The sequence below is a fragment of the Scardinius erythrophthalmus genome, assembly GCF_964197995.2.
Source record: "Scardinius erythrophthalmus genome assembly, chromosome: 15".
Taxonomy (NCBI): Eukaryota; Metazoa; Chordata; class Actinopteri; order Cypriniformes; family Leuciscidae; genus Scardinius; species Scardinius erythrophthalmus.
The window spans coordinates 27,094,086-27,118,171 of record NC_138235.1 but is presented as its reverse complement, the minus strand read 5'-3'; the positions used below and the strand labels follow the sequence as shown (position 1 = coordinate 27,118,171).

The 24,086-nt window shown below is 36.9% G+C and overlaps 2 protein-coding genes across 5 annotated transcripts in view; both read left to right on the top strand.

Annotated features, from left to right (window-relative positions):
* Nucleotides 1–9,579, top strand: part of adcy6b (adenylate cyclase 6b) — a 33,573-nt gene extending 23,994 nt beyond the window's left edge. Inside the window, exons 11-24 of one of the 2 annotated variants that reach the window (XM_081387317.1) lie at nucleotides 489–517; nucleotides 801–948; nucleotides 1,071–1,168; nucleotides 1,270–1,357; nucleotides 1,526–1,642; nucleotides 2,338–2,493; nucleotides 2,629–2,804; nucleotides 4,616–4,672; nucleotides 5,307–5,333; nucleotides 6,060–6,192; nucleotides 6,301–6,564; nucleotides 6,829–7,033; nucleotides 7,180–7,304; nucleotides 7,917–9,579. In XM_081387317.1, the coding sequence (XP_081243443.1) occupies nucleotides 489–517; nucleotides 801–948; nucleotides 1,071–1,168; nucleotides 1,270–1,357; nucleotides 1,526–1,642; nucleotides 2,338–2,493; nucleotides 2,629–2,804; nucleotides 4,616–4,672; nucleotides 5,307–5,333; nucleotides 6,060–6,192; nucleotides 6,301–6,564; nucleotides 6,829–7,033; nucleotides 7,180–7,304; nucleotides 7,917–8,045 (1,752 nt within the window). In that variant the 3' untranslated portion in view covers nucleotides 8,046–9,579. The remainder of the gene's footprint in view (nucleotides 1–488; nucleotides 518–800; nucleotides 949–1,070; nucleotides 1,169–1,269; nucleotides 1,358–1,525; nucleotides 1,643–2,337; nucleotides 2,494–2,628; nucleotides 2,805–4,615; nucleotides 4,673–5,306; nucleotides 5,334–6,059; nucleotides 6,193–6,300; nucleotides 6,565–6,828; nucleotides 7,034–7,179; nucleotides 7,305–7,916) is intronic. The other variant, XM_081387318.1, reaches the window with a different exon arrangement.
* A 1,026-nt stretch (nucleotides 9,580–10,605) lies between these two features.
* On the top strand, nucleotides 10,606–22,264 carry galnt6 (UDP-N-acetyl-alpha-D-galactosamine:polypeptide N-acetylgalactosaminyltransferase 6 (GalNAc-T6)). Of its 3 annotated transcripts, XM_081387370.1 has the most exons (12): nucleotides 11,001–11,695; nucleotides 12,577–12,666; nucleotides 12,921–13,422; nucleotides 14,588–14,760; nucleotides 15,720–15,869; nucleotides 16,333–16,567; nucleotides 18,333–18,450; nucleotides 18,715–18,915; nucleotides 19,032–19,163; nucleotides 19,273–19,374; nucleotides 19,537–19,695; nucleotides 21,465–22,264. In XM_081387370.1, exons 3-12 carry the CDS (start codon nucleotides 12,947–12,949, stop codon nucleotides 21,576–21,578), a joined length of 1,860 nt encoding a protein of 619 aa, XP_081243496.1. In that variant the 5' UTR covers nucleotides 11,001–11,695; nucleotides 12,577–12,666; nucleotides 12,921–12,946; the 3' UTR covers nucleotides 21,579–22,264. The 3 variants fall into 3 exon arrangements, with proteins under 3 accessions (XP_081243497.1, XP_081243496.1, XP_081243495.1); XM_081387371.1 differs by lacking the exons at nucleotides 11,001–11,695; nucleotides 12,577–12,666 and adding an exon at nucleotides 10,606–10,730; XM_081387369.1 differs by lacking the exon at nucleotides 12,577–12,666 and having other exon boundaries at nucleotides 11,438–11,695.
* The last annotated feature ends 1,822 nt before the right edge of the window (nucleotides 22,265–24,086 follow it).

The following is a 24,086-nucleotide window of genomic DNA, read 5'->3' as shown; positions in this document are numbered from 1 at the left end:
ATAATGTAGAATGACATTCGAAATATAGCCTGCTATAAACTAAAATACAAAAGAAAAGGTGTATCTTGAATTGATGAGGTTCCATGTAAACAAAAAATAATTACTGCCACTGGAGTAACTTAAATTAAAATGATTTTATATACTGTAAATTAAACACACCATATGTTTATATATTCATATTATACTATACACTAAAAAAATACAGTACATTATCTTAGATTTGCTTCTCAAGTACATTTTGGTCTTATTTTAAGAGTGTTTAGATATTTTTACTGGAAAACAAGAACCTGATTTTTTTCCCCCTTTTTGCTGTCAAGCTCTCAGTCTCTGACTCTGAATGTAATTATAAGTATCTAAGTGTTAATTAAAGTGGCAGTGGCTCTGTGGGGTTGGCTTCAGAGCTGTCTGAGATGAAACTCACAATGTGTTTTTCTACTTCCACTGTGTTTTTACTGCCCACTGTAACTAATCTACCTGTCTGTTTTCAGGGCATAGATGAAGCCTCCAGCAAAGATAAGTGAGTTCTGGTTTTATTAGGACACAAATCCATTCTCTCTGGCTCTGCGGGGGCTTATGGGTTAGATTTCACAGGCTGTTTTCACAATCTGTGAGTCGCTCAAGGATAGAGCCAACATCAAATAAATATTCTAGGCCAGGTTTCACTTCAGGAAAGCAAATTTTACGACCACTAATAAAAAAAACTACATTTTATGCCATCCCCTTATGGATGTTATACAGTACCTTAATGGTTTACATTTAATGTAATTTTTTTGCTGTCATCTGTATGTTCTTTTTCCCAGCCGCTGTGCCCAAGAGGCTCTAAATCCAGAGGACGAGGTCGATGAGTTTTTAGGTCGTGCCATTGATGCTCGCAGCATCAACCAGCTGCGGAAAGACCACGTCAAGAAGTTCCTGCTCACATTCCAAACACCTTTTTTGGAGAAAAAGGTCAATGGGCAGCCTGTAAAACATATATTTAACACTGTCCAGCACTAAAACAACATTTACAACCTCTGAGTACTGAACAAATGTTTGAACATCTTACAGTAACACCTTTTCTGTGCTTTTAGTATTCAAAAAAGGTGGATGATCGTTTTGGTGGTTATGTGGCATGTACTCTCCTTGTCTTCTGCTTCATTGTTTCAATACAAATCATCATATTTCCACAGTGAGTGATGTTGAATTATTATTATTAATTATAATAAGGAATTTGAATAAATGTTGAGATCTGCTGTATGTTTGAATGATGTTGTGGATTTTGTCTTGCAGTACACCGTTAATGCTGGGCATGTTCATCAGCATCTTTATTATTCTCGCCCATGTCCTTTTTATATGTGCCATTTATTCCTGCGCTAAGGTCAGTCACCACCTCACTCGATCCTTCACATTTGTACGAGACTTGAAATCTAGAATGCAATTTCGATTCAAATTGATGTGCAATGAATGACTCTTTTGAAAATGAAGGTGCTTTCTGATATATTCAAAGCTTTTTCCCTCTGTCTCTTTTGTTACTGTCTTATTTCAGCTTTTCCCAGTTAGCTTGCAGACAGTGTCAAAGAGGATCGTTCAATCCCGCATCAACAGCACGCTCGTTGGAGTCTTTACGATTCTGCTTCTCTTCATTTCTGCCTTTGTTAATATGGTAGGATTCTCATCAGTTTGTTGCTGTCTGAAAAAATGTTTGTTCGGTTTTTCTGTTTATCAGTATAATTCAACACTTATAATACCAATAACATAATACCAGCACTCATTCAATAATATTTTTAAACTCTGGAATCAATTTAATTTAACTTTGATTATTTTTTTAATATTTAGTTATGCAATTATTATTATTTTTATTATTATTATTATTATTATTATTAGTAGTAGTAATAGTAGTAGTAGTAGTAGTAGTAGTAGAATTAGTAAAAGTAGTAGAGGTAGTGATAGAAGTAAAAGGAGTAGTAGTAGTAGTAGTAGTAGTAGTAGCAGCAGCACTAGTAGTAATAGAATTAGAAGTAGTAGAGGTTGTATTAGTAGAGATAGTTGTAGAGGTAGTAGTAATAGTAGTAGTAGTAGAAGTAGTAGAGATAGTTGTAGTACATTTATTTCAATTACTTCAGTTCTCAGTAGGAGGAGATGACAGCATTTTTTCAGTCATAACCTGGACAAATATAAATTAATTATATATTAATTATATATTTAGGATTATTAAATATTGTTAAAATGAATTATATGCTGAATTAACACACATTGCAGCCTGATTACCGACTGGAAAAAACGTAATGTTTAATGAAAAAATATGTTGTATACCTTTTCAGTTATGCTTTGTACTTCTAATTTTTAATATTTTTTCAGTTTACCTGTGACCTGGAGGATCTGCTGGAATGTATGGCTGGACAGCTGAATATTTCTGATTCAGTCACGCTGTGTTTGCTGTATAATCTGACTGGGCCTGCAGGGGACCCTTTCTTCCTGTGTCCCGAACAGCCTTCAGCATGTCCTTTACCCGAGGTCAGTGTGTACATATATGACGTCTCCCTACTGTGTTGAGATGCTCTCTCGCTCACAATTTCTACAACTTGATTTGCCCTTGTTGTCATGGTAACAGAATGATGGTCTTGACTGGTTGTGTTCCTGTGCTCCCAGTATTTCACATACAGTGTGCTGCTGACTCTGCTGTGCTGCTCTGTGTACCTGCACATCAGCAGTATAGGCAAGCTGGTCCTCATGCTCTTCATCCAGGTCTGCTTTCTGCTGCTAGTGGAGTGGCCCCTAGCCAGTCTCCTGGACAACGCCGACCTGCTGGTCACCGCCAATGCACTGTGAGTGCTGTTCCCACCACTGATATTCTCTGCTAACATATAGAGTAGATGTGTCGGCATGTAAGTCAGTAACATTAACTCAATACTAACATCACTCTCACACACTCTCTCACACACACACACACACACACACACACACACACACACACACACACACACACACACACACACACACACACACACACTCACACTCACTCACTCACTCACTCACTCACTCACTCACTCACTCACTCACTCACTCACTCACTCACTCACTCACTCACTCACTCACTCACTCACTCACTCACTCACTCACTCACTCACTCACTCTTAATGCGAATTACCCATATAGTAGCATTATTTTTCTGGGTGTTTATGCTCATTTATCATTAGTAGGGGTATACACTCACCTAAAGGATTATTAGGAACACCATACTAATACTGTGCTTGACCCCCTTTTGCCTTCAGAACTGCCTTAATTCTATGTGGCATTGATTCAACAAGGTGCTGAAAGCATTCTTTAGAAATGTTGGCCCATATTGATAGTAGGGCTGAACGATATGGATAAAATTTCATATCTCGATTTTCATGCCAGATATCTCGATATCGATACAATACGATATGACTACGTAAGTACTAAACAAACAATACATTTAGAGTTTGTAAAATACACACTGATGTCTATGGAAGAGGTAATAATAATCCTTTCCATTATAATTCGACACGTTTTATTCATATCAGATACACATTGATTGTGTAAGTAACAATGTTTACTCTATTCTATTCCCAGTTACTTTTAAGTATTTCGGGAGAAGTGGATGAATTCACGTGTTGTAAACATAGAGGTTGTAAATCCAACAGATCCGATTCTCTGACCTGCGTCTGCGGCACAAACTAACACGACGGCGCCCATCGCGCATACAGCTCAACTAACGCGATCGTTATAAAGGTGTTTAAACAACAATATACTTCCACTTGCATGTATTTGACAATCGGAATATCAGATATTTCATGCCATAGCTAACACATTTGTGAATATTCTGAATAAAAAAGGAAAAATGACATAAAGGAAGATCCTCATTAATTTAGCGCTGCTGCGGTGTGTCACGTGACAAGCAATGACGCGTCACCATGGAAACGCCGCCCCCCCTCTCACAATATAGTTCCCACGTCCCTGGTAGTGTGTGCGCGCTGGCTTTAGCGGTGCATTCAAGGGCACTCGTAAAACTGATGTTTGTTGTGACTGCCAGAGTAGTATGCAGGGCGAGCGCGGAGAGGGAAAATCTATATCGTCTATATCGTTGCTTTTTTCGATAGTAATATCTTGAAAGTTCATATCTCGATATAGATACGATAACGATATATCGTTCAGCCCTAATTGATAGGATAGCATCTTGCAGTTGATGGAGATTTTTGGGTTGCACATCCAGGGCACGAAGCTCCCGTTCCACCACATCCCAAAGATGCTCTATTGGGTTGAGATCTGGTGACTGTGGGGGCCATTTTAGTACAGTGAACTCATTGTCATGTTCAAGAAACCAATGTGAAATGATTCGAGCTTTGTGACATGGTGCATTATCCTGCTGGAAGTAGCCATCAGAGGATGGGTACATGGTGGTCATAAAGGGATGGACAAGGTCAGAAACAATGCTCAGGTAGACCGCGGCATTTAAACAATGCCCAATTGGCACTAAGGGGCCTAAAGTGTGCCAAGAAAACATCCCCCACACCATTACACCACCAGCCTGCACAGTGGTAACAAGGCATGATGGATCCATGTTCTCATTCTGTTTACGCCAAATTCTGACTCTACCATCTGAATGTCTCAACAGAAATCGAGACTCATCAGACCGGGCAACATTTTTCCAGTCTTCAACTGTCCAATTTTGGTGAGCTTGTGCAAATTGTAGCCTCTTTTTCCTATTTGTAGTGGAGATGAGTGGTACCCGGTGGGGTCTTCTGCTGTTGTAGCCCATCCGCCTCAAGGTTGTGCGTGTTGTGGCTTCACAAATGCTTTGCTGCATACCTCGGTTGTAACGAGTGGTTATTTCAGTCAAAGTTGCTCTTCTATCAGCTTGAATCAGTCGGCCCATTCTCCTCTGACCTCTAGCATCAACAAGGCATTTTCGCCCACAGGACTGCCGCATACTGGATGTTTTTACCTTTTCACACCATTCTTTGTAAACCCTAGAAATGGTTGTGCGTGAAAATCCCAGTAACTGAGCAGATTGTGAAATACTCACAATGAAATACTCACAAGGTGCCGTCTGGCACCAACAACCATGCCACACTCAAAATTGCTTAAATCACCTTTCTTTCCCATTCTGACATTCAGTTTGGAGTTCAGGAGATTGTCTTGACCAGGACCACACCCCTAAATGCATTGAAGCAACTGCCATGTGATTGGTTGATTAGATAATTGCATTAATGAGAAATTGAACAGGTGTTCCTAATAATCCTTTAGGTGAGTGTATGTTGAGTTGGTCATGTTGGTCACTAATGGAATTTGTCTGTCTTACGCAGGTATTCTTTCAATGAAACAAATTATTGGTGAGTTAATGTCATGCTTTATTTTTCCAATGTTTGCATGTAGTGTGTATTTGTCTCAATTCATTCAGTATGTTTTAAAGCTATTAAATTGGGCTTTCCTGAAGCTCAAACAGTAAAGCATGGCGCTAGCAGTGCCAACATTATGGGTTTGATTCCCAGAGAAAGCAGGAACTGCTAAAATGTAGTGCAAAGGCCTGTTCACACCGATAACAATTACTTCAAATATAACTATAAAGATAACTATATTGTGTCCATATCAGCGGACAAGAATGTTCTGTTTATTATTGGCGCGCGCTGCAGTTTTATCATCTGCCACTTGCTTAAGCTCATTAAAGCAGCGTGGATTCTGATTGGCTGTCAAAGTTTTTATCATTCATCAACTGGAAAAAAAAAACATTCTGAAAGTGATTCCAATGATATCGTTTATCTGTGCCGTTATCGTTATAGTTGTGGTGTGAACTCTGCTATTCTTTTTATATTTAGAATAATTTTATAACTATATCTTTATGGTTATTGTTAAGTTATAGTCCTTGGTGTGAATGGCGCATTAAAGCATAATTGTAAAGACTTGAATGTGTAAATTATGAGATGTACAGTATAGATTACTATAGTATGATCTACAACAATAATCTATAATTAAATAAACATGACCTAATACTCTTGTCATGTTCTTTGCTCAATCTCTGGCAAACTCTAATCTATTTGTGTTGTTCTTTTCCCACATAGCCAGGAAACGGTGACTAAAGTGTCTCTGAGGGTGTCGATTCCAGTCGTCCTCACTGTGTTTGTGCTGGCTCTCTATCTGCACGCACAGCAGGTCGAGTCCACCGCACGCCTTGATTTCCTGTGGAAGCTACAGGTGTGTCCCTTGTAGTCTGTCTCTGAATTGATCACTTAGCGAAAAATACATTTCCAGTAGTTGGATCCCAGCATGATCGGTGACTTATCTGCTGTTATTCTTCACCAGGCCACTGAAGAGAAAGAGGAGATGGAGGAGCTGCAGGCCTACAACCGCCGTCTCCTTCACAACATCCTGCCCAAAGATGTGGCTGCCCACTTCCTCGCGCGGGAACGACGAAACGATGAGCTGTACTATCAGTCATGTGAATGTGTGGCCGTTATGTTTGCTTCTATCAGCAACTTCTCGGAGTTCTACACTGAACTGGAGGCCAACAATGAGGGTGTGGAATGCCTAAGACTGCTCAATGAGATCATCGCTGACTTTGATGAGGTAAAATGGTTGAAACGAACAACGGAAGTATCATTTATGATTTCAGAAAACTCTTTGATTTTACAGTACTTTTGGACTTTATTCTGACACCTAATGGTGTGGAGGCAAATGTGCCATTTGTCATGCATGATTCATTTATTCTATGACTAAATAGAATTATAATTATGTTACCAAGACAAACAAGGCTGCCACATGTTTCTGTGTTGCTACCTTTATGTAAAAAAAAAAAAAAAAGCTTTTAGCAATGTTCTTTACTGTTTATAGATCATTTCTGAAGAGAAATATAAGCAATTGGAGAAGATCAAAACTATCGGTAGTACTTACATGGCAGCATCTGGATTGAACGACTCCACGTACGACAAAGAGGGCCGCTCACACATTCTAGCTCTGGCTGACTATGCCATGAGGCTACGAGAACAGATGAAGTACATCAACGAACACTCATTCAACAACTTTCAGATGAAGATAGGCAAGTAATTCTTTACCGTGGACACCTGAAAAATATTCATGTTCTGAAGACACCATATACAATATTGAGAAATTGTCTTGCAGGCTCTCAGAGGCTCAGAGCTACTATGTAAGAGCAGACAATGACGAGATGTATTTTCTCCACAGGTTTGAACATGGGGCCAGTGGTTGCTGGTGTGATTGGAGCCAGAAAGCCTCAGTATGACATATGGGGCAACACCGTGAATGTGGCCAGTCGAATGGACAGCACAGGTGTTCCCGATCATATCCAGGTAATCACAACATAATAAACTCTTTACTTATACAAGACTATTTTTAGCAAAACATTATTGAGAATCCCCCATTCATTTACATCATCTAAAGTCAGAATGGATCATGGCTATGTTCAAGATTGCATTCATAAAGATGGTGCTGCCCTCTATCTTCATGTTGCTGCAGTTGCAGTTCAACATTGCAGGAGTTTGTGTGATTTTTGTTGTTGTAGTTTTAAGCAACTTAAAAGTAATTTCAAATTAAATTTGAAAATTGAAATACTAATGACACCAGTTAAATGTGTAGAATTAACTATAAGTAAGCAAGGCTTCGTTGGTTGATTTCCCTGAAAAGTGTAAACACTGTTGCTCTGTGGTGGTTTCAAAACATTACTCTTTTTGTTTGGCATCCCAACCAGCCTGGCATAGTAACATTGGTTCAAACAATGGCCTGAGTTTGGGGCGGGGCTATCTGTTTATCCGACCAATGGTAGACAGTTGGATTGGTTGTTTGAAAACTAGTATTATTTTTGCAACTCCCTTTGGTGCTGCAGAAATTATGCACTTCACCATTCATTTTTGGCTTATTAGAATTGCATTTACTGTATAATTAAATGTTCCTTATTCCTACAGGTGACCACTGACTTGTACCATGTACTAGAAAGTAAGGGCTATCAGCTGGAGTGTCGTGGACTGGTGAAAGTGAAGGGGAAAGGAGACATGACCACTTACTTCCTCAACAGTGGTCCTGCCTGCAGTTAACACTGACCAAATGCCTCTCAATGCACTGAAATGCAGGAAGGACAACAAAATGCTCTGAATGGGATTTGAGCAGATCCAAATATAACCACTCATAAGCTCTCTCGCTCACGAGCATTAGTGGGCATGTGTGGTATTTATATATGCACCTATTGGGAATAATGAGGTACGCTCTACCTGAAAGATTTAATGAAGGACTTTTGCCTTAGATGGAGATGACTTTGAAGAAAGCTTGGTTTTCATTTTTATTTTGTGGGAAAGACTTCTTCCATACCAAAATTTGAATCCTTTATTTATGTTGACAGGTTTTAAAACATGTAAATAAAAAATGATTATATATGCAAGCATCAAGAAGCAAGAAGAAACTGACCAAAGAACAAAGCATTTGAAATAGGAACACTAAACACGTCTGGAAACTGTTTGAAATGTCTGAACAAGTGTTATTCAATTGTCTGGATTTTCTTTTTTGGCCTCTTGTCACTACCGGCCGTACTCTATTATAAACACTAAAGCAAAAAATGTCTGTCTTCTTTGAAGGCCTTAGGAACAGGAACTCCTAATTACAGTGACTTGTATTTACAGTTTGTTTGTATGATTAATTAAGTGATCAACCTGTTTTTCCCTTTTAGTATTTGTGTATAAATGAGGTAACTTAAATGAAGGACAAGAATGGTGTTGGACAAATTTGCTTAGTCATGTTCATTTACTTTTTTTGTGTGTGGAAGGTGTGTGAATGTGTGTGTGTGTGTGTGTGTCATCTTTAAAGGGCATAATAGCTCACTGTGAGGTTTATAAAGTGAATTTAAAATTGATTGTTGCCAGTTTAAGTGCTAATCAGATTATATGTTTCACATTTCTGTGTTCATTTGTTAACAGATGTCATTTCCCTCTCATTGCCATTCATAAATGTGTAATACAAATTTCAGATCTCAATTCATTCCTGTAGAAATTAATGAAAAAAAAAGAAAAAGAACCCAAATATGACCAAGACCTCATATAATTCCAGCACAGTATGGTCAGCAAAGATACAGTCGTCTTAAGACCCTTGTAAATATGAGTAAATGTGCTGACAGAGGCCCGCTGAGTTTAGTGGTTGCCGACAAAAGTGTCTGGACTGCAAAGTTTTTAGTATGACAGTGTTCAGCAGCATACATCCATTTCAGCATTTCGTCATGAGCGCTCTTAGTCATGCTTGCACATTTGTCAACATTCTTTAAATTTATGCAATTACTGGTCAAATGCATAATTAGCACTGCTGCAAAGTATTTTTGTACAATTCCCACTGTATAGATGCATATTTGACTTTATAATTGTGTTGCAAGAAACATCCTTCCCCATCCTTAACATGCATTTCCAATATGAATGTACATGTATGTTTAACATTCTCACCTTGTCATGGACTTAGAAGCACATATGGTTTTTAGTTAAAATATGTTTGGGGTACATTGACCTTTCAGGATCTTTTTCATTGAAAAGGTGGCAAATCTATATATTAGGTGTTTTATTAAAGAATAATGTATCAATACCTTATCCACCCAACACTAGTTTGTGCAATTTGTCATTTATAACTGCTCATTTTTATTTCAATGAAGGTCAAGTCCACCAGAGGCAGAGTTGGCATAAAAGCCACAGTCATAAGCTAGACAAAAAGGAGAAATATTAGGCACTTTCCACAAATATGGTGTAAAATAGAACCTGAAATGGTGTAAACCTGAAATTCCACAAATATGGTGTAAAATAAAACCACTTAACAAGTGGTAAGTGAACGCTTAACCTTCAGAAGCAAAGGTGACTCAACCAGCGGTCTGATCTAAATATTTATCATAAAATCTTGATAAGTGTTACATGCAAAATCTAGACTAAGTATTAAGTGTTTGATAAAAGGACTTAAATATTGTTACAACAATTAATATAATTTCACAAGATTTAAGTGATGTTTTTACACAAGGTAAATTTGATGTTAGATAAATAATTATAGGTCTATATAGTCTACACTATTTTGAAATGTGCCACTAACTCGCTAGAGAATTTAATACCTCAAAACGAAGCTAACAGATAAACAGACGGGCCATTGTTGTGTGTGAGTGGCTCTAGTGATTGTTGTGTTAATGGACTCTTCTCTTTGTCCGTGCTCAGCTTGGTGTCTTTTCTTCAAGTTGCAGTGGCAGTCTCATGTCAGTCGATAGTTTGTAATCACGATTCTCTCCAACCGAAGTACCGACCCCATTTCCTCTTGGCCTGTGCCTTTCTCAAATGTCTGAATAAATATTGTATTCGGTTACACGTATGCGACTCAAGAGGCATTGAATTTAATTGCATCCCAGTTAATAATTTATGTTGAGGTATAGTGTTAACTTACAACATCCTTTCCTGAGTCTTAATTAAGTAATACGACGTCATCTAATTTTAGACCTGTAAAAGTGCAAAGCAACTCTGAAATTTCTACATGTTTAACCGAAAAAAACAAACAAACAAACAAACAAACAAACAAACAAACAAACAAACAAACAAACATCTAAATTAGCATTATGGTAAAATCTAGTGTTCCGTCAAGTGATCTGGTGAACGAATCGCTATTTTTGAACGAATCTCTTAAGTGAATCATTCTCGTTCACTGACTCATTTTGGTTCACTGATTACTCTCCACACTGTAAAAACATTTTGTTGGTTTAACTTCAACTTAAAAAGGTAAGTTACTAAGTTGCCTTAAAATGTTTAGTTAATTAAAAATGTGATTTAATACAATGAAGGAGATTGGTTTAATCAACAGAAACTCCAAATATTATCTGAACCACATTAATTATCTTAAATTGATTTGACAAAAGAAAAATAATTGTGATAGCCTAACAAATCATGAATATATATAGGCTACATACACACACTTGTTTTACAGTGCGGCCTGTGAGGGAGCATTTGGCACTTTCTGAACAAATCACCTCCTTCACTGAACGAGTCTGAACGAAATTCGGCCACTGAGAGACTTTAACTGATTGATGAATCTCTTTCGCTAACGAGGATCCGCTGACTAAGCAAAAGTCCAGTTTGGCAGGTGTAACTTGAGACAGAGGTGTCGAAAAAATTTTGAATTAGTAAAAATGACTATGGCCATACACAATTTAGTTTTATAAAACGCATGCCCAGCAGCTAGAGGGAAAAAAATGGAAAAATAACCCATAGCCTATCCCAGCAAACTTGCCCATTTCGGGCCCGTGTGGGGTCACTGCAGGCAGAAAATTCTTATTAGGCTAACTTATGATCACATTTTTTTTAAAGACACACAAAAAAACGACTCTGTGTTTTAACGAATCATTTTATAACCCACAGAACGTGTCACTGAATGAATCTTTTTGGTGAACACGAACACATTCAAAAGATTCGAGTCGGCTTTAGGACCCAGATGACGCCCAATCATTTGAACGAATGACACCTGTTGCGTTCAAAGGGAAGCCGGGAGGCCAGTACTGCTGGTCGCGTGAAACCGTCGCGCGCTTAGTTAACGCAATACGTCGAAAACTCGAGGTTACAGAGTAACAACATCCGTATCGACCCACACAGCTGAAACAAATGGTGGAGCAGTAGACGAGGGGACGCGTATCTATCTATCTAAATTATCTGCCTCTTGAGAAGCACATGAATGACTGATTTTATTACAGGTAAACTTTGAACATTTATGTGATGTATTAAGTAAACGAGTGCTTTATTTGTTTCGACGTGTTTCTCACGTACTGTTGGAAACGAGATCTAACTTCAGGTTTATCTTCCTCTCCTCCTTGACATGAGCAAGTTTCATCTTTATTTGTAATAGTATATATATTGCTTTTTGTTCTAATACAAAAACTCCGTTTGTCGTAAGTTATCGTCATTTATTTAGGTTGTGAATGATTAATCGGTATCATTCTGTAAATATTTTAACCATTATCTTGACTAAGCTTGACTCACTTCCTTATATCTATTCAGATGAGTTTCGTTTAGTTGTCATGTTGCGACGCATTATTTTATAAAGCTTTAAGGAAGTGCTTGGGGTTTTGCCAAATAGTCAAACTTCTCACTAAGGAAAAATGCTGTTTGTTATGTCAATGCAACAATATCCATTCACACCTTTACCATTAAGGCCAGAAGTCAGTATTAATGCAGGAGAACCAGTTTCAGTCTGAGTGATTAGGAAAGTCTGGACACCCACGTTGAAGAATAGCAGAAGTTGGCCTGTCTCTGTTGGCTATTGCCTGTCTTGGGATTTGTGATGTAGATGTTTTTAAATAGACTGGTGCCATGGGCACTGAGGTTACTGATTCATTTAACACCATACGTTTCATTGTCATCACATTTCCTGCTTTAAATCTAATTACTTGAGGTTAAAAGTAAAGAATAATAGTGTTTTAAATGCGTCAGTCCTCAAGATGACCCTTAAACTCTTTTCCAAACAGTAGGAGAGATCCAGACCTTTTTTTTTTTTTTTACGTCATGTTCAGTTAGATGGGGACGTGTCACTGTTGTGAAGTGTATTTATGCAAAGCTTCCAACGTCACCCATTTAGTGTTGTGGGAGTGTGCAGTGAGCCACCTGCCGCCACGTGGATCTAGCAGGGCGAAGGAAGGATCAGGTGCAGAAGGGTGTTTGTTGTCAGGTGAGGTTTGTTTGCTCTGTTGCTGTGTGAAGTGTGAGAGCCTGGAGTGCAGGCGTTCTTTGCCAAGTAAAAGTAGTCCTTCCAAGTTGTGGAGTTGGTGTAAATAAACAAAGTTGACAATATGGACTTTATTTGACATTATTTGAACAAAGTTGACTTTTTTTGTTATGTGGTGGTTGTTTTTTTGTTTGTTTTTTACAGTTAAGTAATGATTGCTTTTCCTTCATAAGTGATATTTGGTCTTTTTCCCACAGGTGGGTGTCTGAGATAAACCAACAGAATGCGTCTGAGACGTCGTTTCTCCCCCCTAAAGCTTGCAGTTCTGGGCGGCACGCTTTTCATGGTAATTCTGGTGGTGATCCAGAGGGACGTTGGCAGCGGTTCACTTCAGGACCCCTGGTTGCAAGATCTCTCCGTCAAAAAGGAGCAGGTTTTCGGAATGGTCCGCGAAGTGGTCAATAATTTCGGCTTCCAAATTGGAGCCCCGCAGCCCCCGTCAGTGGTAATGCAGCCCACCGTAGACCGAAATTGCCCCCCTGGCTTCTACACTCAGGTGGAACTCAAACCATGGATGGAGAGACCTCCTCTGGACCCAGAGGCCCCGGGAGCTGATGGCGCAGCCTTCCAGAAGGCCAGTATGTCTACGGAAGAGGAGAAGGAGAAACAGGAGGGCATGACCAGGCACTGCTTTAACCAGTTTGCCAGTGACCGAATCTCCTTGCACCGCAGTCTTGGAGAAGACACCCGTCCGCCCGAGTAAGAATAGGCACATTGTTTGACACCATGAGAAAATGTAGAATACAAACAACTCATTCAATTCACTGTCCAATCCGACATAATAATGATTCCCTTCATAGATTAAAGTTAGGCAGCCGCAGCACCCATGACGTGCGTTATGTTTGCTGGCATTTTATGTGCCTTTTAATTAACGTTGACACATTTGATCTGTTTACACAGAAACTTGAAGGTGCAGACTCCTGTTGATTTAAGGCCTGGGTCTAAAGCTGTATAAACGCTGCCCAAACACTCATTGTTGATTAGAGTCTTTACTGTTCTGCTGCTTATGCAGTTTTCTAATCACATCTTCACCTGTTGCAGTACTCTTAACAATAGGTTGAGTCTTATGAGGTTTTCTCTTAAATCTTATCGTATTTAAACACCATGTGGAATAACTGGCTATAAACAATTAGCATACGTCCTCATTTTCATATTACCGATAAATGCAATGTTTAAAATAGGGGTGTAACGATACCCTAATTTCACGATTCGATACATATCACGATACTGAGCTCACAATATGATATTATAGCGATACTCCAAGACATATAATAAAAGGTTAAGAAAAAATGTACTGTTGATTAAATGCTAAATTTGATTTAACTTTTGTGGGTGTAATGAATAGGCTTGGACAATGGTGACACCAGAATAAATATATTCATAATTCTGAACCTGAAAATACAGAATTATTTTAGACAAATATGCTTGCACTCTGTCACTGGCTAGATATATTTAAAATAATGTAGGCCACTTTTTACTGGTAACATAAGACTTATAACATAAGCATTATCAGGACCCACTAATATTCCCCCATTATTAAACATTATATTCAACATAATATATTGTATTTTAATGTATTACTGACTCTGAAAACTTAAAAAAATTTCTCACACGAATACATAGTTGCATTTTTGTATTGTGATATATTGTGACACGATATATTGTTACACCCCTAGTTTAAACTCATAATTTTTAATTCCATTTTTTTGAGGTGTGCATGTATATATATATTTTTTTTATAATGAACTATATGTATATAAATATGTATATAATCTAAATGTAATGTGTGTATAATATAAAAATATTGATGTATTTTTTTATTTCATACATAAATTTATTTACTTTTTTCATGTGTTGCTTACAGGTGTGTCGAGCGAAAGTTTCGCCGCTGTCCTCCTCTTCCCACCACGAGTGTGATCATTGTGTTTCATAACGAGGCATGGTCAACACTTCTGCGCACCGTGTACAGCGTGCTGCACACCTCCCCGGCAATCTTCCTTAAAGAAATCATAATGGTGGATGACGCTAGCACGGCAGGTGGGCCTGGCTTTATCAGCTCCTGCTGTAAAAGTTAACCATTCCTAGGAGTAGTGTTAATCTTTGTTCTTGTGCCGATGGCAAACAGTTTTATCTGATGAAATATTATGGAATGTCACCTGTGAAAGTGCTTCAGCAGGTGGATAAAAAAAAAATCACCAGTTAGAGAAAAGGGAACCAGTTCGAGATGCAAAAAAAAAACTGTAGGAGAATCTAAAGAAAGAAAATTATTAGCTAACTAGTCAATAGCAAAACTTTTAATTAATTAAAGTTATTTTTTTTATGTACCATCATGAGCTTTAGGTCCTTACATTGTAAGGAAGGCAAGTGATAAGACAAAAGGAAGTGTGTCAGTTCGCTTGAAGTCTCACCACAGGAAATATCGTTTCATCGGTGCAGCAAGCTTTTTCATGTCTATTTTTAGACAAAAAAATGTCACATTGAACAGTTGACAATTTAAGTTTCAGCTTGCTTGTGAATTTAACACAATCAGTATATAAGCTTGAACTCGTTATACTACTGTTCAAAAGTTTGGGGTTGGTTAGAGTTTTAAAAAGAAGTCTCTTATTTTCACCAAGGGTGCAGTGATATTGTGAAGTGTTATTACAATTTTCTATTGTAATATATATATATATATAAAAAAAATATTCCTGTGCTAGCAACGCTGAATTTTCAGTATCTTTTGTTTTCCTTGATCCTTCAGAAGTCATTCTAATATTCTGAATTGCTGAATTTTGAATTGAATTTTTTTTCTTCTTTTTTTTTTCTTTGATTTCTTTTGTAACAGTTTTACTTCACTTTTGATCAATTTAATGCATCCATCCTTTCTTAAAAAAAATCTTATTGACCTCAAACTTTTGAATGGTATTGTCATAACTATACTTTTTTATACAGAAGAAACTAAAATAAACAAGATTACACTAATGTCTTCTCACATTTGATATTGTATGATCTTGTAGAACACCTCCATGAAAAGCTGGATGAGTATGTGAAGTCATTGAAGATTGTGAAGGTAGTGCGTCAGCAGGAGAGGAAGGGTCTGATCACGGCGAGGCTTCTCGGAGCCAGCAAAGCTGAGGGAGAAATCCTCACCTTCCTGGATGCTCACTGTATGTATTTCATCACACTTCATGACTTGCCATGCCCAATTCCATTGTCTAACATGATTTTCCAGTTTCTGTTCAAACGTCATTAACATCCACCAGTCTCGTTAATATTTTATTTTTTTGTGTGTTGTGATGCATAGTAGTCTTTCAGGAACCTGCTTTTCAGGTGCACAGGCATGAGCTTAAAACGGTTACTCCCATGTTTTTTTTCCCCTTCTGGAACTCATGTCATTTGCAAAGTTATGCGCTGTGACAAAGAGCTAGTATGTGAAGCCAGTGTAGGCCCCATTGAAGCCTAGCAGCAACTCATGTTACACCTGAAGCTTAATGTTTCTCAATTTGACCTTGTATACAATCAATTAAAGGGTTGAAATATGTGACGGATCATCTTAGCATATATGCTTGAGTAGCACATTTAAAAACCCTTCAGCAACTTCTCTCTTGTCCTGTTTTTTGTTAATGAAAGGTGAATGTTTCCATGGCTGGCTTGAGCCTCTCCTCGCTCGCATTGTTGAGGAGCCCACTGCTGTGGTGAGCCCTGATATCGTGACCATTGATTTAAACACCTTCCAGTTCCACAAGCCTGTGGCCTCTGCCCGTGCCCATAACAGAGGAAACTTTGACTGGAGTCTCACATTTGGCTGGGAGGCCATTCCAGATTACGAGAACGCTAAACGCAAGGATGAGACCTACCCAGTAAAGTGAGTCATGGACGTTTTTTTTTTTAATCTTTCTAAGATTGACAGTTTCCAAGAATGCAAATTTACAAATTCATTTTGTAGTAATTGACATATCAACCTTTCCCAAGAGAGGTGTGTTTGCTTTTTCTTCTATTAACAAAAACGTTTAATGCAGTCAGTCATTATCACAAATAAAACCTGACAGAGTGATCAGAAGGGGTCTTGTATCACCCAAAAGTTTTTTTTTTTTGTGTGATTATGATAGGTCGTATTTGTTTCAGTAGTACTTGCCAAAAAAATTAACAAGTTAAAATATTGAACAGTTTAATTTGTCTGACATAAGCTAGAATACTACTAATTTATTTTGTGTATACAATGTATAATGGTAACCCTGATTTTTCTCTATTGGTTAATCATTTCTGAAGTAATCTAACAGGGTGCCATGTATATATGCATCTATCACATGTAATTTCAACAGCATGCTCCATCAAAACACAATGTTACACTGTTGGACATTGCAAACGCAGTGTGTTGTGTTAAGGAAATGCTTCATATATTCATGTCATCTCATTATGTTCTTCAGGCCAGATCATGTTCTTCCTGTCAATCTGATTTTTATGAATGAGATTACTTGGCTGGTTGTATTAAGTTTCATTTGAGTATCAAATGAACCACTTTCACTCAGTTTACTATGACCATGTCTTATAATGGATTACTGAGGTTAGGCTGCATGTCTCATATAGTTTACTATTCATAAGATCAGGCAGTATGTATGTGTTCATCTTGAACAAGTGCATTGACGTCTTGTATTTACATCATTTCACCAGCTAGTTGAATAAAAAGATGCTAAAAGGAACCTGAATTCAAAATAATCATTGGTATATAAAAATGAAATTAATTTGTCATAATATTTAGTTATAGTATTATTTTAGAAAAGTTGGAGTTGTTTGCATCTGCATGGCAAACTTTGGTAACACTATGGAACCTGTATTTATGATACATTATAATGTTATTCTTAAGGTGTTATAATGCATGCATAGTAACTTAAGAAAACCATGTGTCATTTCATGAATAATAGTAACAACAGTTATAATGTGGTACATTATAATACTTACCTGTGTGTGGTTATAACTTTCAAAAGAGTATGCTGATTTATAACACCATAAACACTGTAATGTACAATTAAGTTGTTATAATCTATTATGTCACATATCTTGACATTAGGATCTGCACAGTATCTTGCTAAATCATGCATATTTACACAAATTTACACATTTCTGCATTTTTAAAAATGTTTTTCCAAATCAGTTTATATATATATATATATATATATATATATATATATATATATATATATATATATATATATATATATATATATATATATATATATATATATATATATATATATATATATATATATATATATATATATATATATATATATATATATATATATATATATATATATATATATACACACACACATATACATATACATATACATACATTTTACTATTTTGTTAGTTTTATATAGAAAAATGAGAAAAACAGAACAAGTTGCAACTTTCAGCCCAAGAGATGAATGGATGGATAACTGGAAATAATTAACTTTTCTTAAGTGAACAACTAAATACTATAAACAAATGCATAATAATTTTCTCTTTTTTAACTTTATCTGCAAACCAGTGTTTTTTTCTGAACTGAGTTCAAAAGCAACAGGACCTGATTTTGGCTCTCTGGCTACACGTCGTATTCATTTGATTTGTCCTGTTCTTCCTTTCAGAACTCCAACATTTGCTGGTGGTTTGTTCTCTATATCTAAGGCCTACTTTGAGAAAATTGGGTCCTACGATGACAAAATGGAGATATGGGGTGGTGAAAATGTTGAGATGTCCTTCAGGGTGAGTTCAAGCTCTTCATAATTCACCTGCAGCCATATTAATGACTAATATAATGTTAAAACAACAAGTCAAGTCAGCTTTATACATTTTTAGTTTCAAAGCAATTTCATAGTAATAAACAGGAAAATGATGAATCAATGATGCAAACAGAATTCAATTCTGCTGTAAAGCAGAAAGTTTAAAAAGCTGATAGTGTCATTATTCAGCTGAAGTCAGTTGTGTGTTGAAGAGCAAGCTGTATATGTGTGTGTTCTGTGCTGTCAGGTGTGGCAGTGTGGCGGACAGTTGGAGATAATCCCCTGCTCTGTCGTGGGTCATGTGTTCCGCACCAAGAGTCCTCACACCTTTCCCAAAGGTACAAATGTCATCACACGTAACCAGGTGCGCTTGGCCGAGGTGTGGATGGACGACTACAAGCTGATTTTCTATCGACGCAGCCAAAGCGCAGCTAAAATGGCCAGTGATGTAAGAACTACTTTCGCTTTCAGAGTCAAATATTAACCTTGTGTTTGTGGTTATGTATCTATCTATAGCTTTATGCATGAGCGTATGATCAATTTGTTTCCTGTGTGACTGTGTAGAACAATTTTGGTGATATATCTGACCGTCTGAAACTCAGAGAGAACTTACAATGCAAGAACTTTTCTTGGTATCTTACCAATGTCTACCCAGAAGCCTTTGTCCCTGACCTTACCCCCACCAAGTTTGGAGCTGTAAGTCCTTTTTAGAGCTCAATGATAACGATTTGCCATTTTAAACCAGTCTGGGTCCAAACATTTATTTTAATTTGATGGGTTTTTTTTGTTGTTTTTGTCTGTGTAGCTAAAGAATACGGGATCACAGCAATGCCTGGATGTAGGAGAAAATAACAATGGGGGAAAGCCTGTAATTATGTATATTTGCCACAACATGGGCGGTAATCAGGTATAGTACCATTGCTATGTCATTCACATTGATATTATGAGTAGTAGAGGTGCTTTTAAAACAAGTGACAATTGTTATAATAAGAAAAACTAGTCATTTTGACCGAGGATTTCTTCTTGATCTGAACAGAACAGATGTTCATCATGATGTGTTTGTTTTCAGTACTTTGAATATACATCACATAAAGAGCTGAGGCATAACATAGGAAAGCAGCTCTGTCTGCAAGCGTCTCCTTACCCAGAGCCAGTGAAGATCGAACACTGTACACTGAAGGGCAAAGGCAGTTCTTTGGCTCCTCAACAAGAGTGGGTGTTCACAGAAGTAAGTGTCCTCTCAGAACAGAAACGAATTACTCAATTGGTCTTTCTTTGTTATTACTGTCGTAGTTAGTTTCTGTTTCCTTCCTCTTCTGTTCACTGTCTTGGTTTGGGGATGTTCGTTGCAGTTTTTTTGGCAGGTCACGAACTAGCTGACATCTACACTCGACTAAATAAAAATATGAAGCTTTAAAATATAAGTTTGATATTTGAAAATTGTATGTATTGTATATAGATATGTATAGATGTAGATGTAGATGTGTAGATGTAGATGTGTAGATGTGTAGATGTAGATGTAGATGTGTAGATGTAGATGTGTAGATGTAGATGTGTAGATGTAGATGTGTAGATGTAGATGTGTAGATATGTAGATGTGTAGATATGTAGATGTGTAGATGTAGATGTGTAGATGTAGATGTGTAGATGTAGATGTGTAGATATGTAGATATGTAGATGTATAGATGTATAGATGTGTAGATGTAGATGTATAGATGTAGATGTATAGATGTAGATGTATATAAAATACTGTGTATTAATGTACACAGTACACAAGTTAATGGTTGGTATGATTTTAAAAAAGAAAGAAATTAATACTTCTATTCAGCATGATGGATTTAATTAATTACAAGTGACAAAGACATTTTGATTGTTACAAAAGATTTATATTTCAAATAAATGCCGTTCTTTTAAACTCTGTTCAAAGAATCCTAATAAAATTTATCACAGTTTTTAAAAAATATTAACCCGCACAACTGTTTACAACATTAATGATAATGAGAAATGTTTCTTGAGCACCAAATCAGTACATTTGATTATTTCAGCGTCACATGATCCTTCAGAAATCAATGATGCTGAAATAAATTGTATTTTAGAATAAATTGTTAAATTGTAATAATTGTTCATAATATTACTGTTCTGCTTGTATTTTTGATCACATAAATGCTGCCTTGGTAAGCATAAGAGATTCAACATTAAATCATTCATACCCAAAACTTTTGTACGGTACTGTATGTGTTAAATATATCTATATTATTAAAATGAATAATTAAATAATGCTGTCATTACATGGGTGAGCAAACTAAGTTTTCAGTTCAACTTTTCACGTAAATTTATAACTCCTGATATAAAAAAACATTAAATTTTCACTTCTGGTCGCAGGTATTTGGACACTAATGTAATTTTATATTGATTTATTATTATTATTATTATTATTATTAATTTTAATATTAACAACAATAATTAGATTTTAATTAGTCATAATAATGCAAGCCTATGTTTGTGATATCATCCTTGGACATTAATGTTTGGTTAGGTGTAGATATCAGCTAGTTTCAAATTGATAGAGCTCAGCTCGGTAACGTATTACAATAAGGTCTCATTTGTTAACATTAATTAATGTAACGATCAAAATTGTTAGGTTTTTTTTTTACATCTTTGTTAATGTTAGTTAATAAAAATAGTCATTCATTGTTCATGTTAGTTTACAATGCATTAATGTGAACATAGATACAACATTTGATTTGAATAATGTATTAATAAATGTTGAAAATAACATTAAGATTAATAAATGCTATAGAAGTATTGTTCATTTTTAGTTTAACTAAATAGTTCACTAATGAAACCTTATTGTAAAGTGTTACCAAGAGTTCTATACTTCCTCTTCCATTACTGTTAGCGAGTCTTTCTCAATGTTCATTTACACTACTAGAGAGAGGACTTTGCTACAAAATTCGAATTGCTGTGCTTTGTTAAAATTATATTATTTTATTTCAGGAGCAACTACTGAAGAATCCGTCCTCTGGAAAGTGCCTTCATAAGAAGGGAGACAAGATATTAATGAGCCCCTGCAATCCAACAGACCATCACCAGCAGTGGGCTTTCAGCTGACCTAACACTCCAACCGAGGAGCAAGGACGTTCACTCCTTTAAGACACAAGAGGGAGGCCAGCCGCCACAGCTCACGCTGGCAAGCTCACTGTAGGCCTGAGCAGATGCACTGGGTAGTTCATATCCATAAGCTCCCAAAGACATAGTGATCAGACTGCGGTCAGGAATGCTCAGGGAAGACAGTGGAGATCATGGAGCATTGGAGTGTGAACATTCTGGCAGCAACATTGTTTACTTGATGCATTTTATTGCCTGATTGAGGTTTACTGCTGCTTTAAATTGGTGTAGGTTTTATTTATTTTTAAAGAAATGGAAAATTTAAATATTTTTGGAATATTGCTAGTGTTAAGGCCAGTGAATGGCCGGCCTTGCCAACTTGTAGGCTTTGTTCAGCTGTACTAAATTGTCACAAGGCAGCATTGGTTTCAGGTCCTTCTCTTGTGTCTTTGCACTTAAAGCCGTCCGTATGTGAAGCAGAATCATGTGACTTGCATTACTTGGTTGCCGGGGTCTTTTGGGGGAAATCATGCTCTAAAAATGAATACGTGTAACTATCCGTTTCATCATCTTCACCTTCACGCCGTTGTTCTTTCTAGATTTTGAATACACAGATTTATTCTTTGAATCTGTAGATTGGAGCTTTCAAATGTTTGATTTGGAAAAAAATACACACTCCCTGATCACTTTTTTTGGTGGTGTTTTTTCAAGACCAAATTTGATTTTGTTTGTAAAATATACAGTATGCATATAAACTACACACAGTGTGGACACCATAGTTTCCGCCATAATAACATGGTTAAGGGTTTTTCAATTTTAATCCAACTCTGATCAAACGCACATGCTTATAATTTTCAGGTATTCCTGAAGACCCGATTAGCTTGTTCAGGTGTACGTTATTAGGGTTGTAGTTCTGTGGACCTCCAGTTGAGTAATTGCAGAATTCTGAACTAGTTACTACAGTTACTACAATAAAATAATGATATCTTGATATTGACCACAATTCTCAATCTGCTAACTCAGCAAAAATAATAAAGCACCAAAACAAATCTTCTGAAAACTTGTGCTGTCTTCTGGAGACTCTTTATTCATTTATCAATGTTTTACTATAGCAATAGTTACTAAGGGATTTCATCAAGGCTGCATTTATTTGAGCAAAAATAGAGAAAAACAGTAATATTACAAGTTAAATAATGGTTTTCTATTTTAATATACTTTAAAATATAATTTATTTCTGTGATGCAAAGCTGAATTTTCATTAGCCATTACGCCAGTCTTCAGTCAAGGCAAGGCAAGGCAAGTTTATTTATTTAGCACATTTCATACACAATGGCAATTCAAAGTGCTTTACATAGAAGAAATTAAAATAATAAAAGAACTAAGAATATTTAAAACAGTTTAGAAAAATAAAATAAAATACAGTACAAACATTCGGACAAACAGTGGCACAGTGCTCATTCAGTAAATGCATAGCTAAACAGATGTGTTTTGAGTCTGGATTTGAAAGTGACTACAGTAGGAGCACATCTGATCTCCTCTGGAAGCTGGTTCCAGCTGCGGCTGGCGTAATAGCTAAAACTGGACTCGCCATGCTTAGAGTGAACCCTTGGTATTTCTAGCTGATATGATCCTAATGATCTGAGTGATCTGCTGGGTTTATATTCAGTGAGCATATCTGCAATGTATTGAGGTCCTAGGCCATTGAATGATTTAAATACCAGTAGTAATACTTTAAAATCAATCCTAAATTTAACTGGGAGCCAGTGTAAAGACCTGAGGACTGGTGTGATGTGTTCATATTTTCTGGTTCTGCTCAGAATCCTGGCGGCTGCGTTCTGTATGAGCTGCAACTGTCTTATGGTCTTTTTGGGAAGGCCAGTGAGGAGTCCATTACAATAATCCACCCTGCTGGTGATGAAAGCATGCACAAGTTTCTCTAAGTCTTGTCTGGAAACAAAGCATCTAATTCTTGCAATATTTTTCAGATGATAGTATGCTGATTTAGTTATTGCTTTGACATGACTACTGAAACTAAGGTCTGACTCTAGTGACACACCAAGATTCCTGACTTGATTTTTAGTTTTTTTGACCCGTAGAGTGAAGGTATGCGTTCACCTTGAGAACTTCATCTTTGTTTCCGAACGCAATGACTTCAGTTTTGTCTTTGTTTAACTGAAGAAAGTTTTGACACATCCAACTGTTGACTTCGTCAATGCATTGGCACAGGGATTCAATGGGGCTGTAATCGTTAGGCGATAGGGCTAAGTAGAGCTGTGTGTCGTCTGCATAGCTGTGGTAAGCAATTTGGTTCTTTCTCATTATTTGGCTCATTGGGAGCATATACAGGTTGAACAGGAGTGGTGCAAGAATTGAGCCTTGAGGGACTCCGCATGTCATGGATGTCCACTCAGACTTATGATCTCCTATACTCACATAATAACCTCTCCCATCTAAGTATGACCTGAACCATTTTAGGACTATCCCAGAAAGCCCCACCCAGTTTTCCAGCCT

Excerpts from the sequence above, each read along its gene's own strand:
- galnt6 (XM_081387371.1), top strand. The coding sequence starts at position 12,947 with ATGCGTCTGAGACGTCGTTTCTCCCCCCTAAAGCTTGCAGTTCTGGGC. Across the intron at positions 15,870-16,332 it reads CACCTTCCTGGATGCTCACT|GTGAATGTTTCCATGGCTGG; the intron begins GTATGTATTTCA and ends TGTTAATGAAAG. Across the intron at positions 19,375-19,536 it reads ACAACATGGGCGGTAATCAG|TACTTTGAATATACATCACA; the intron begins GTATAGTACCAT and ends GTTTGTTTTCAG.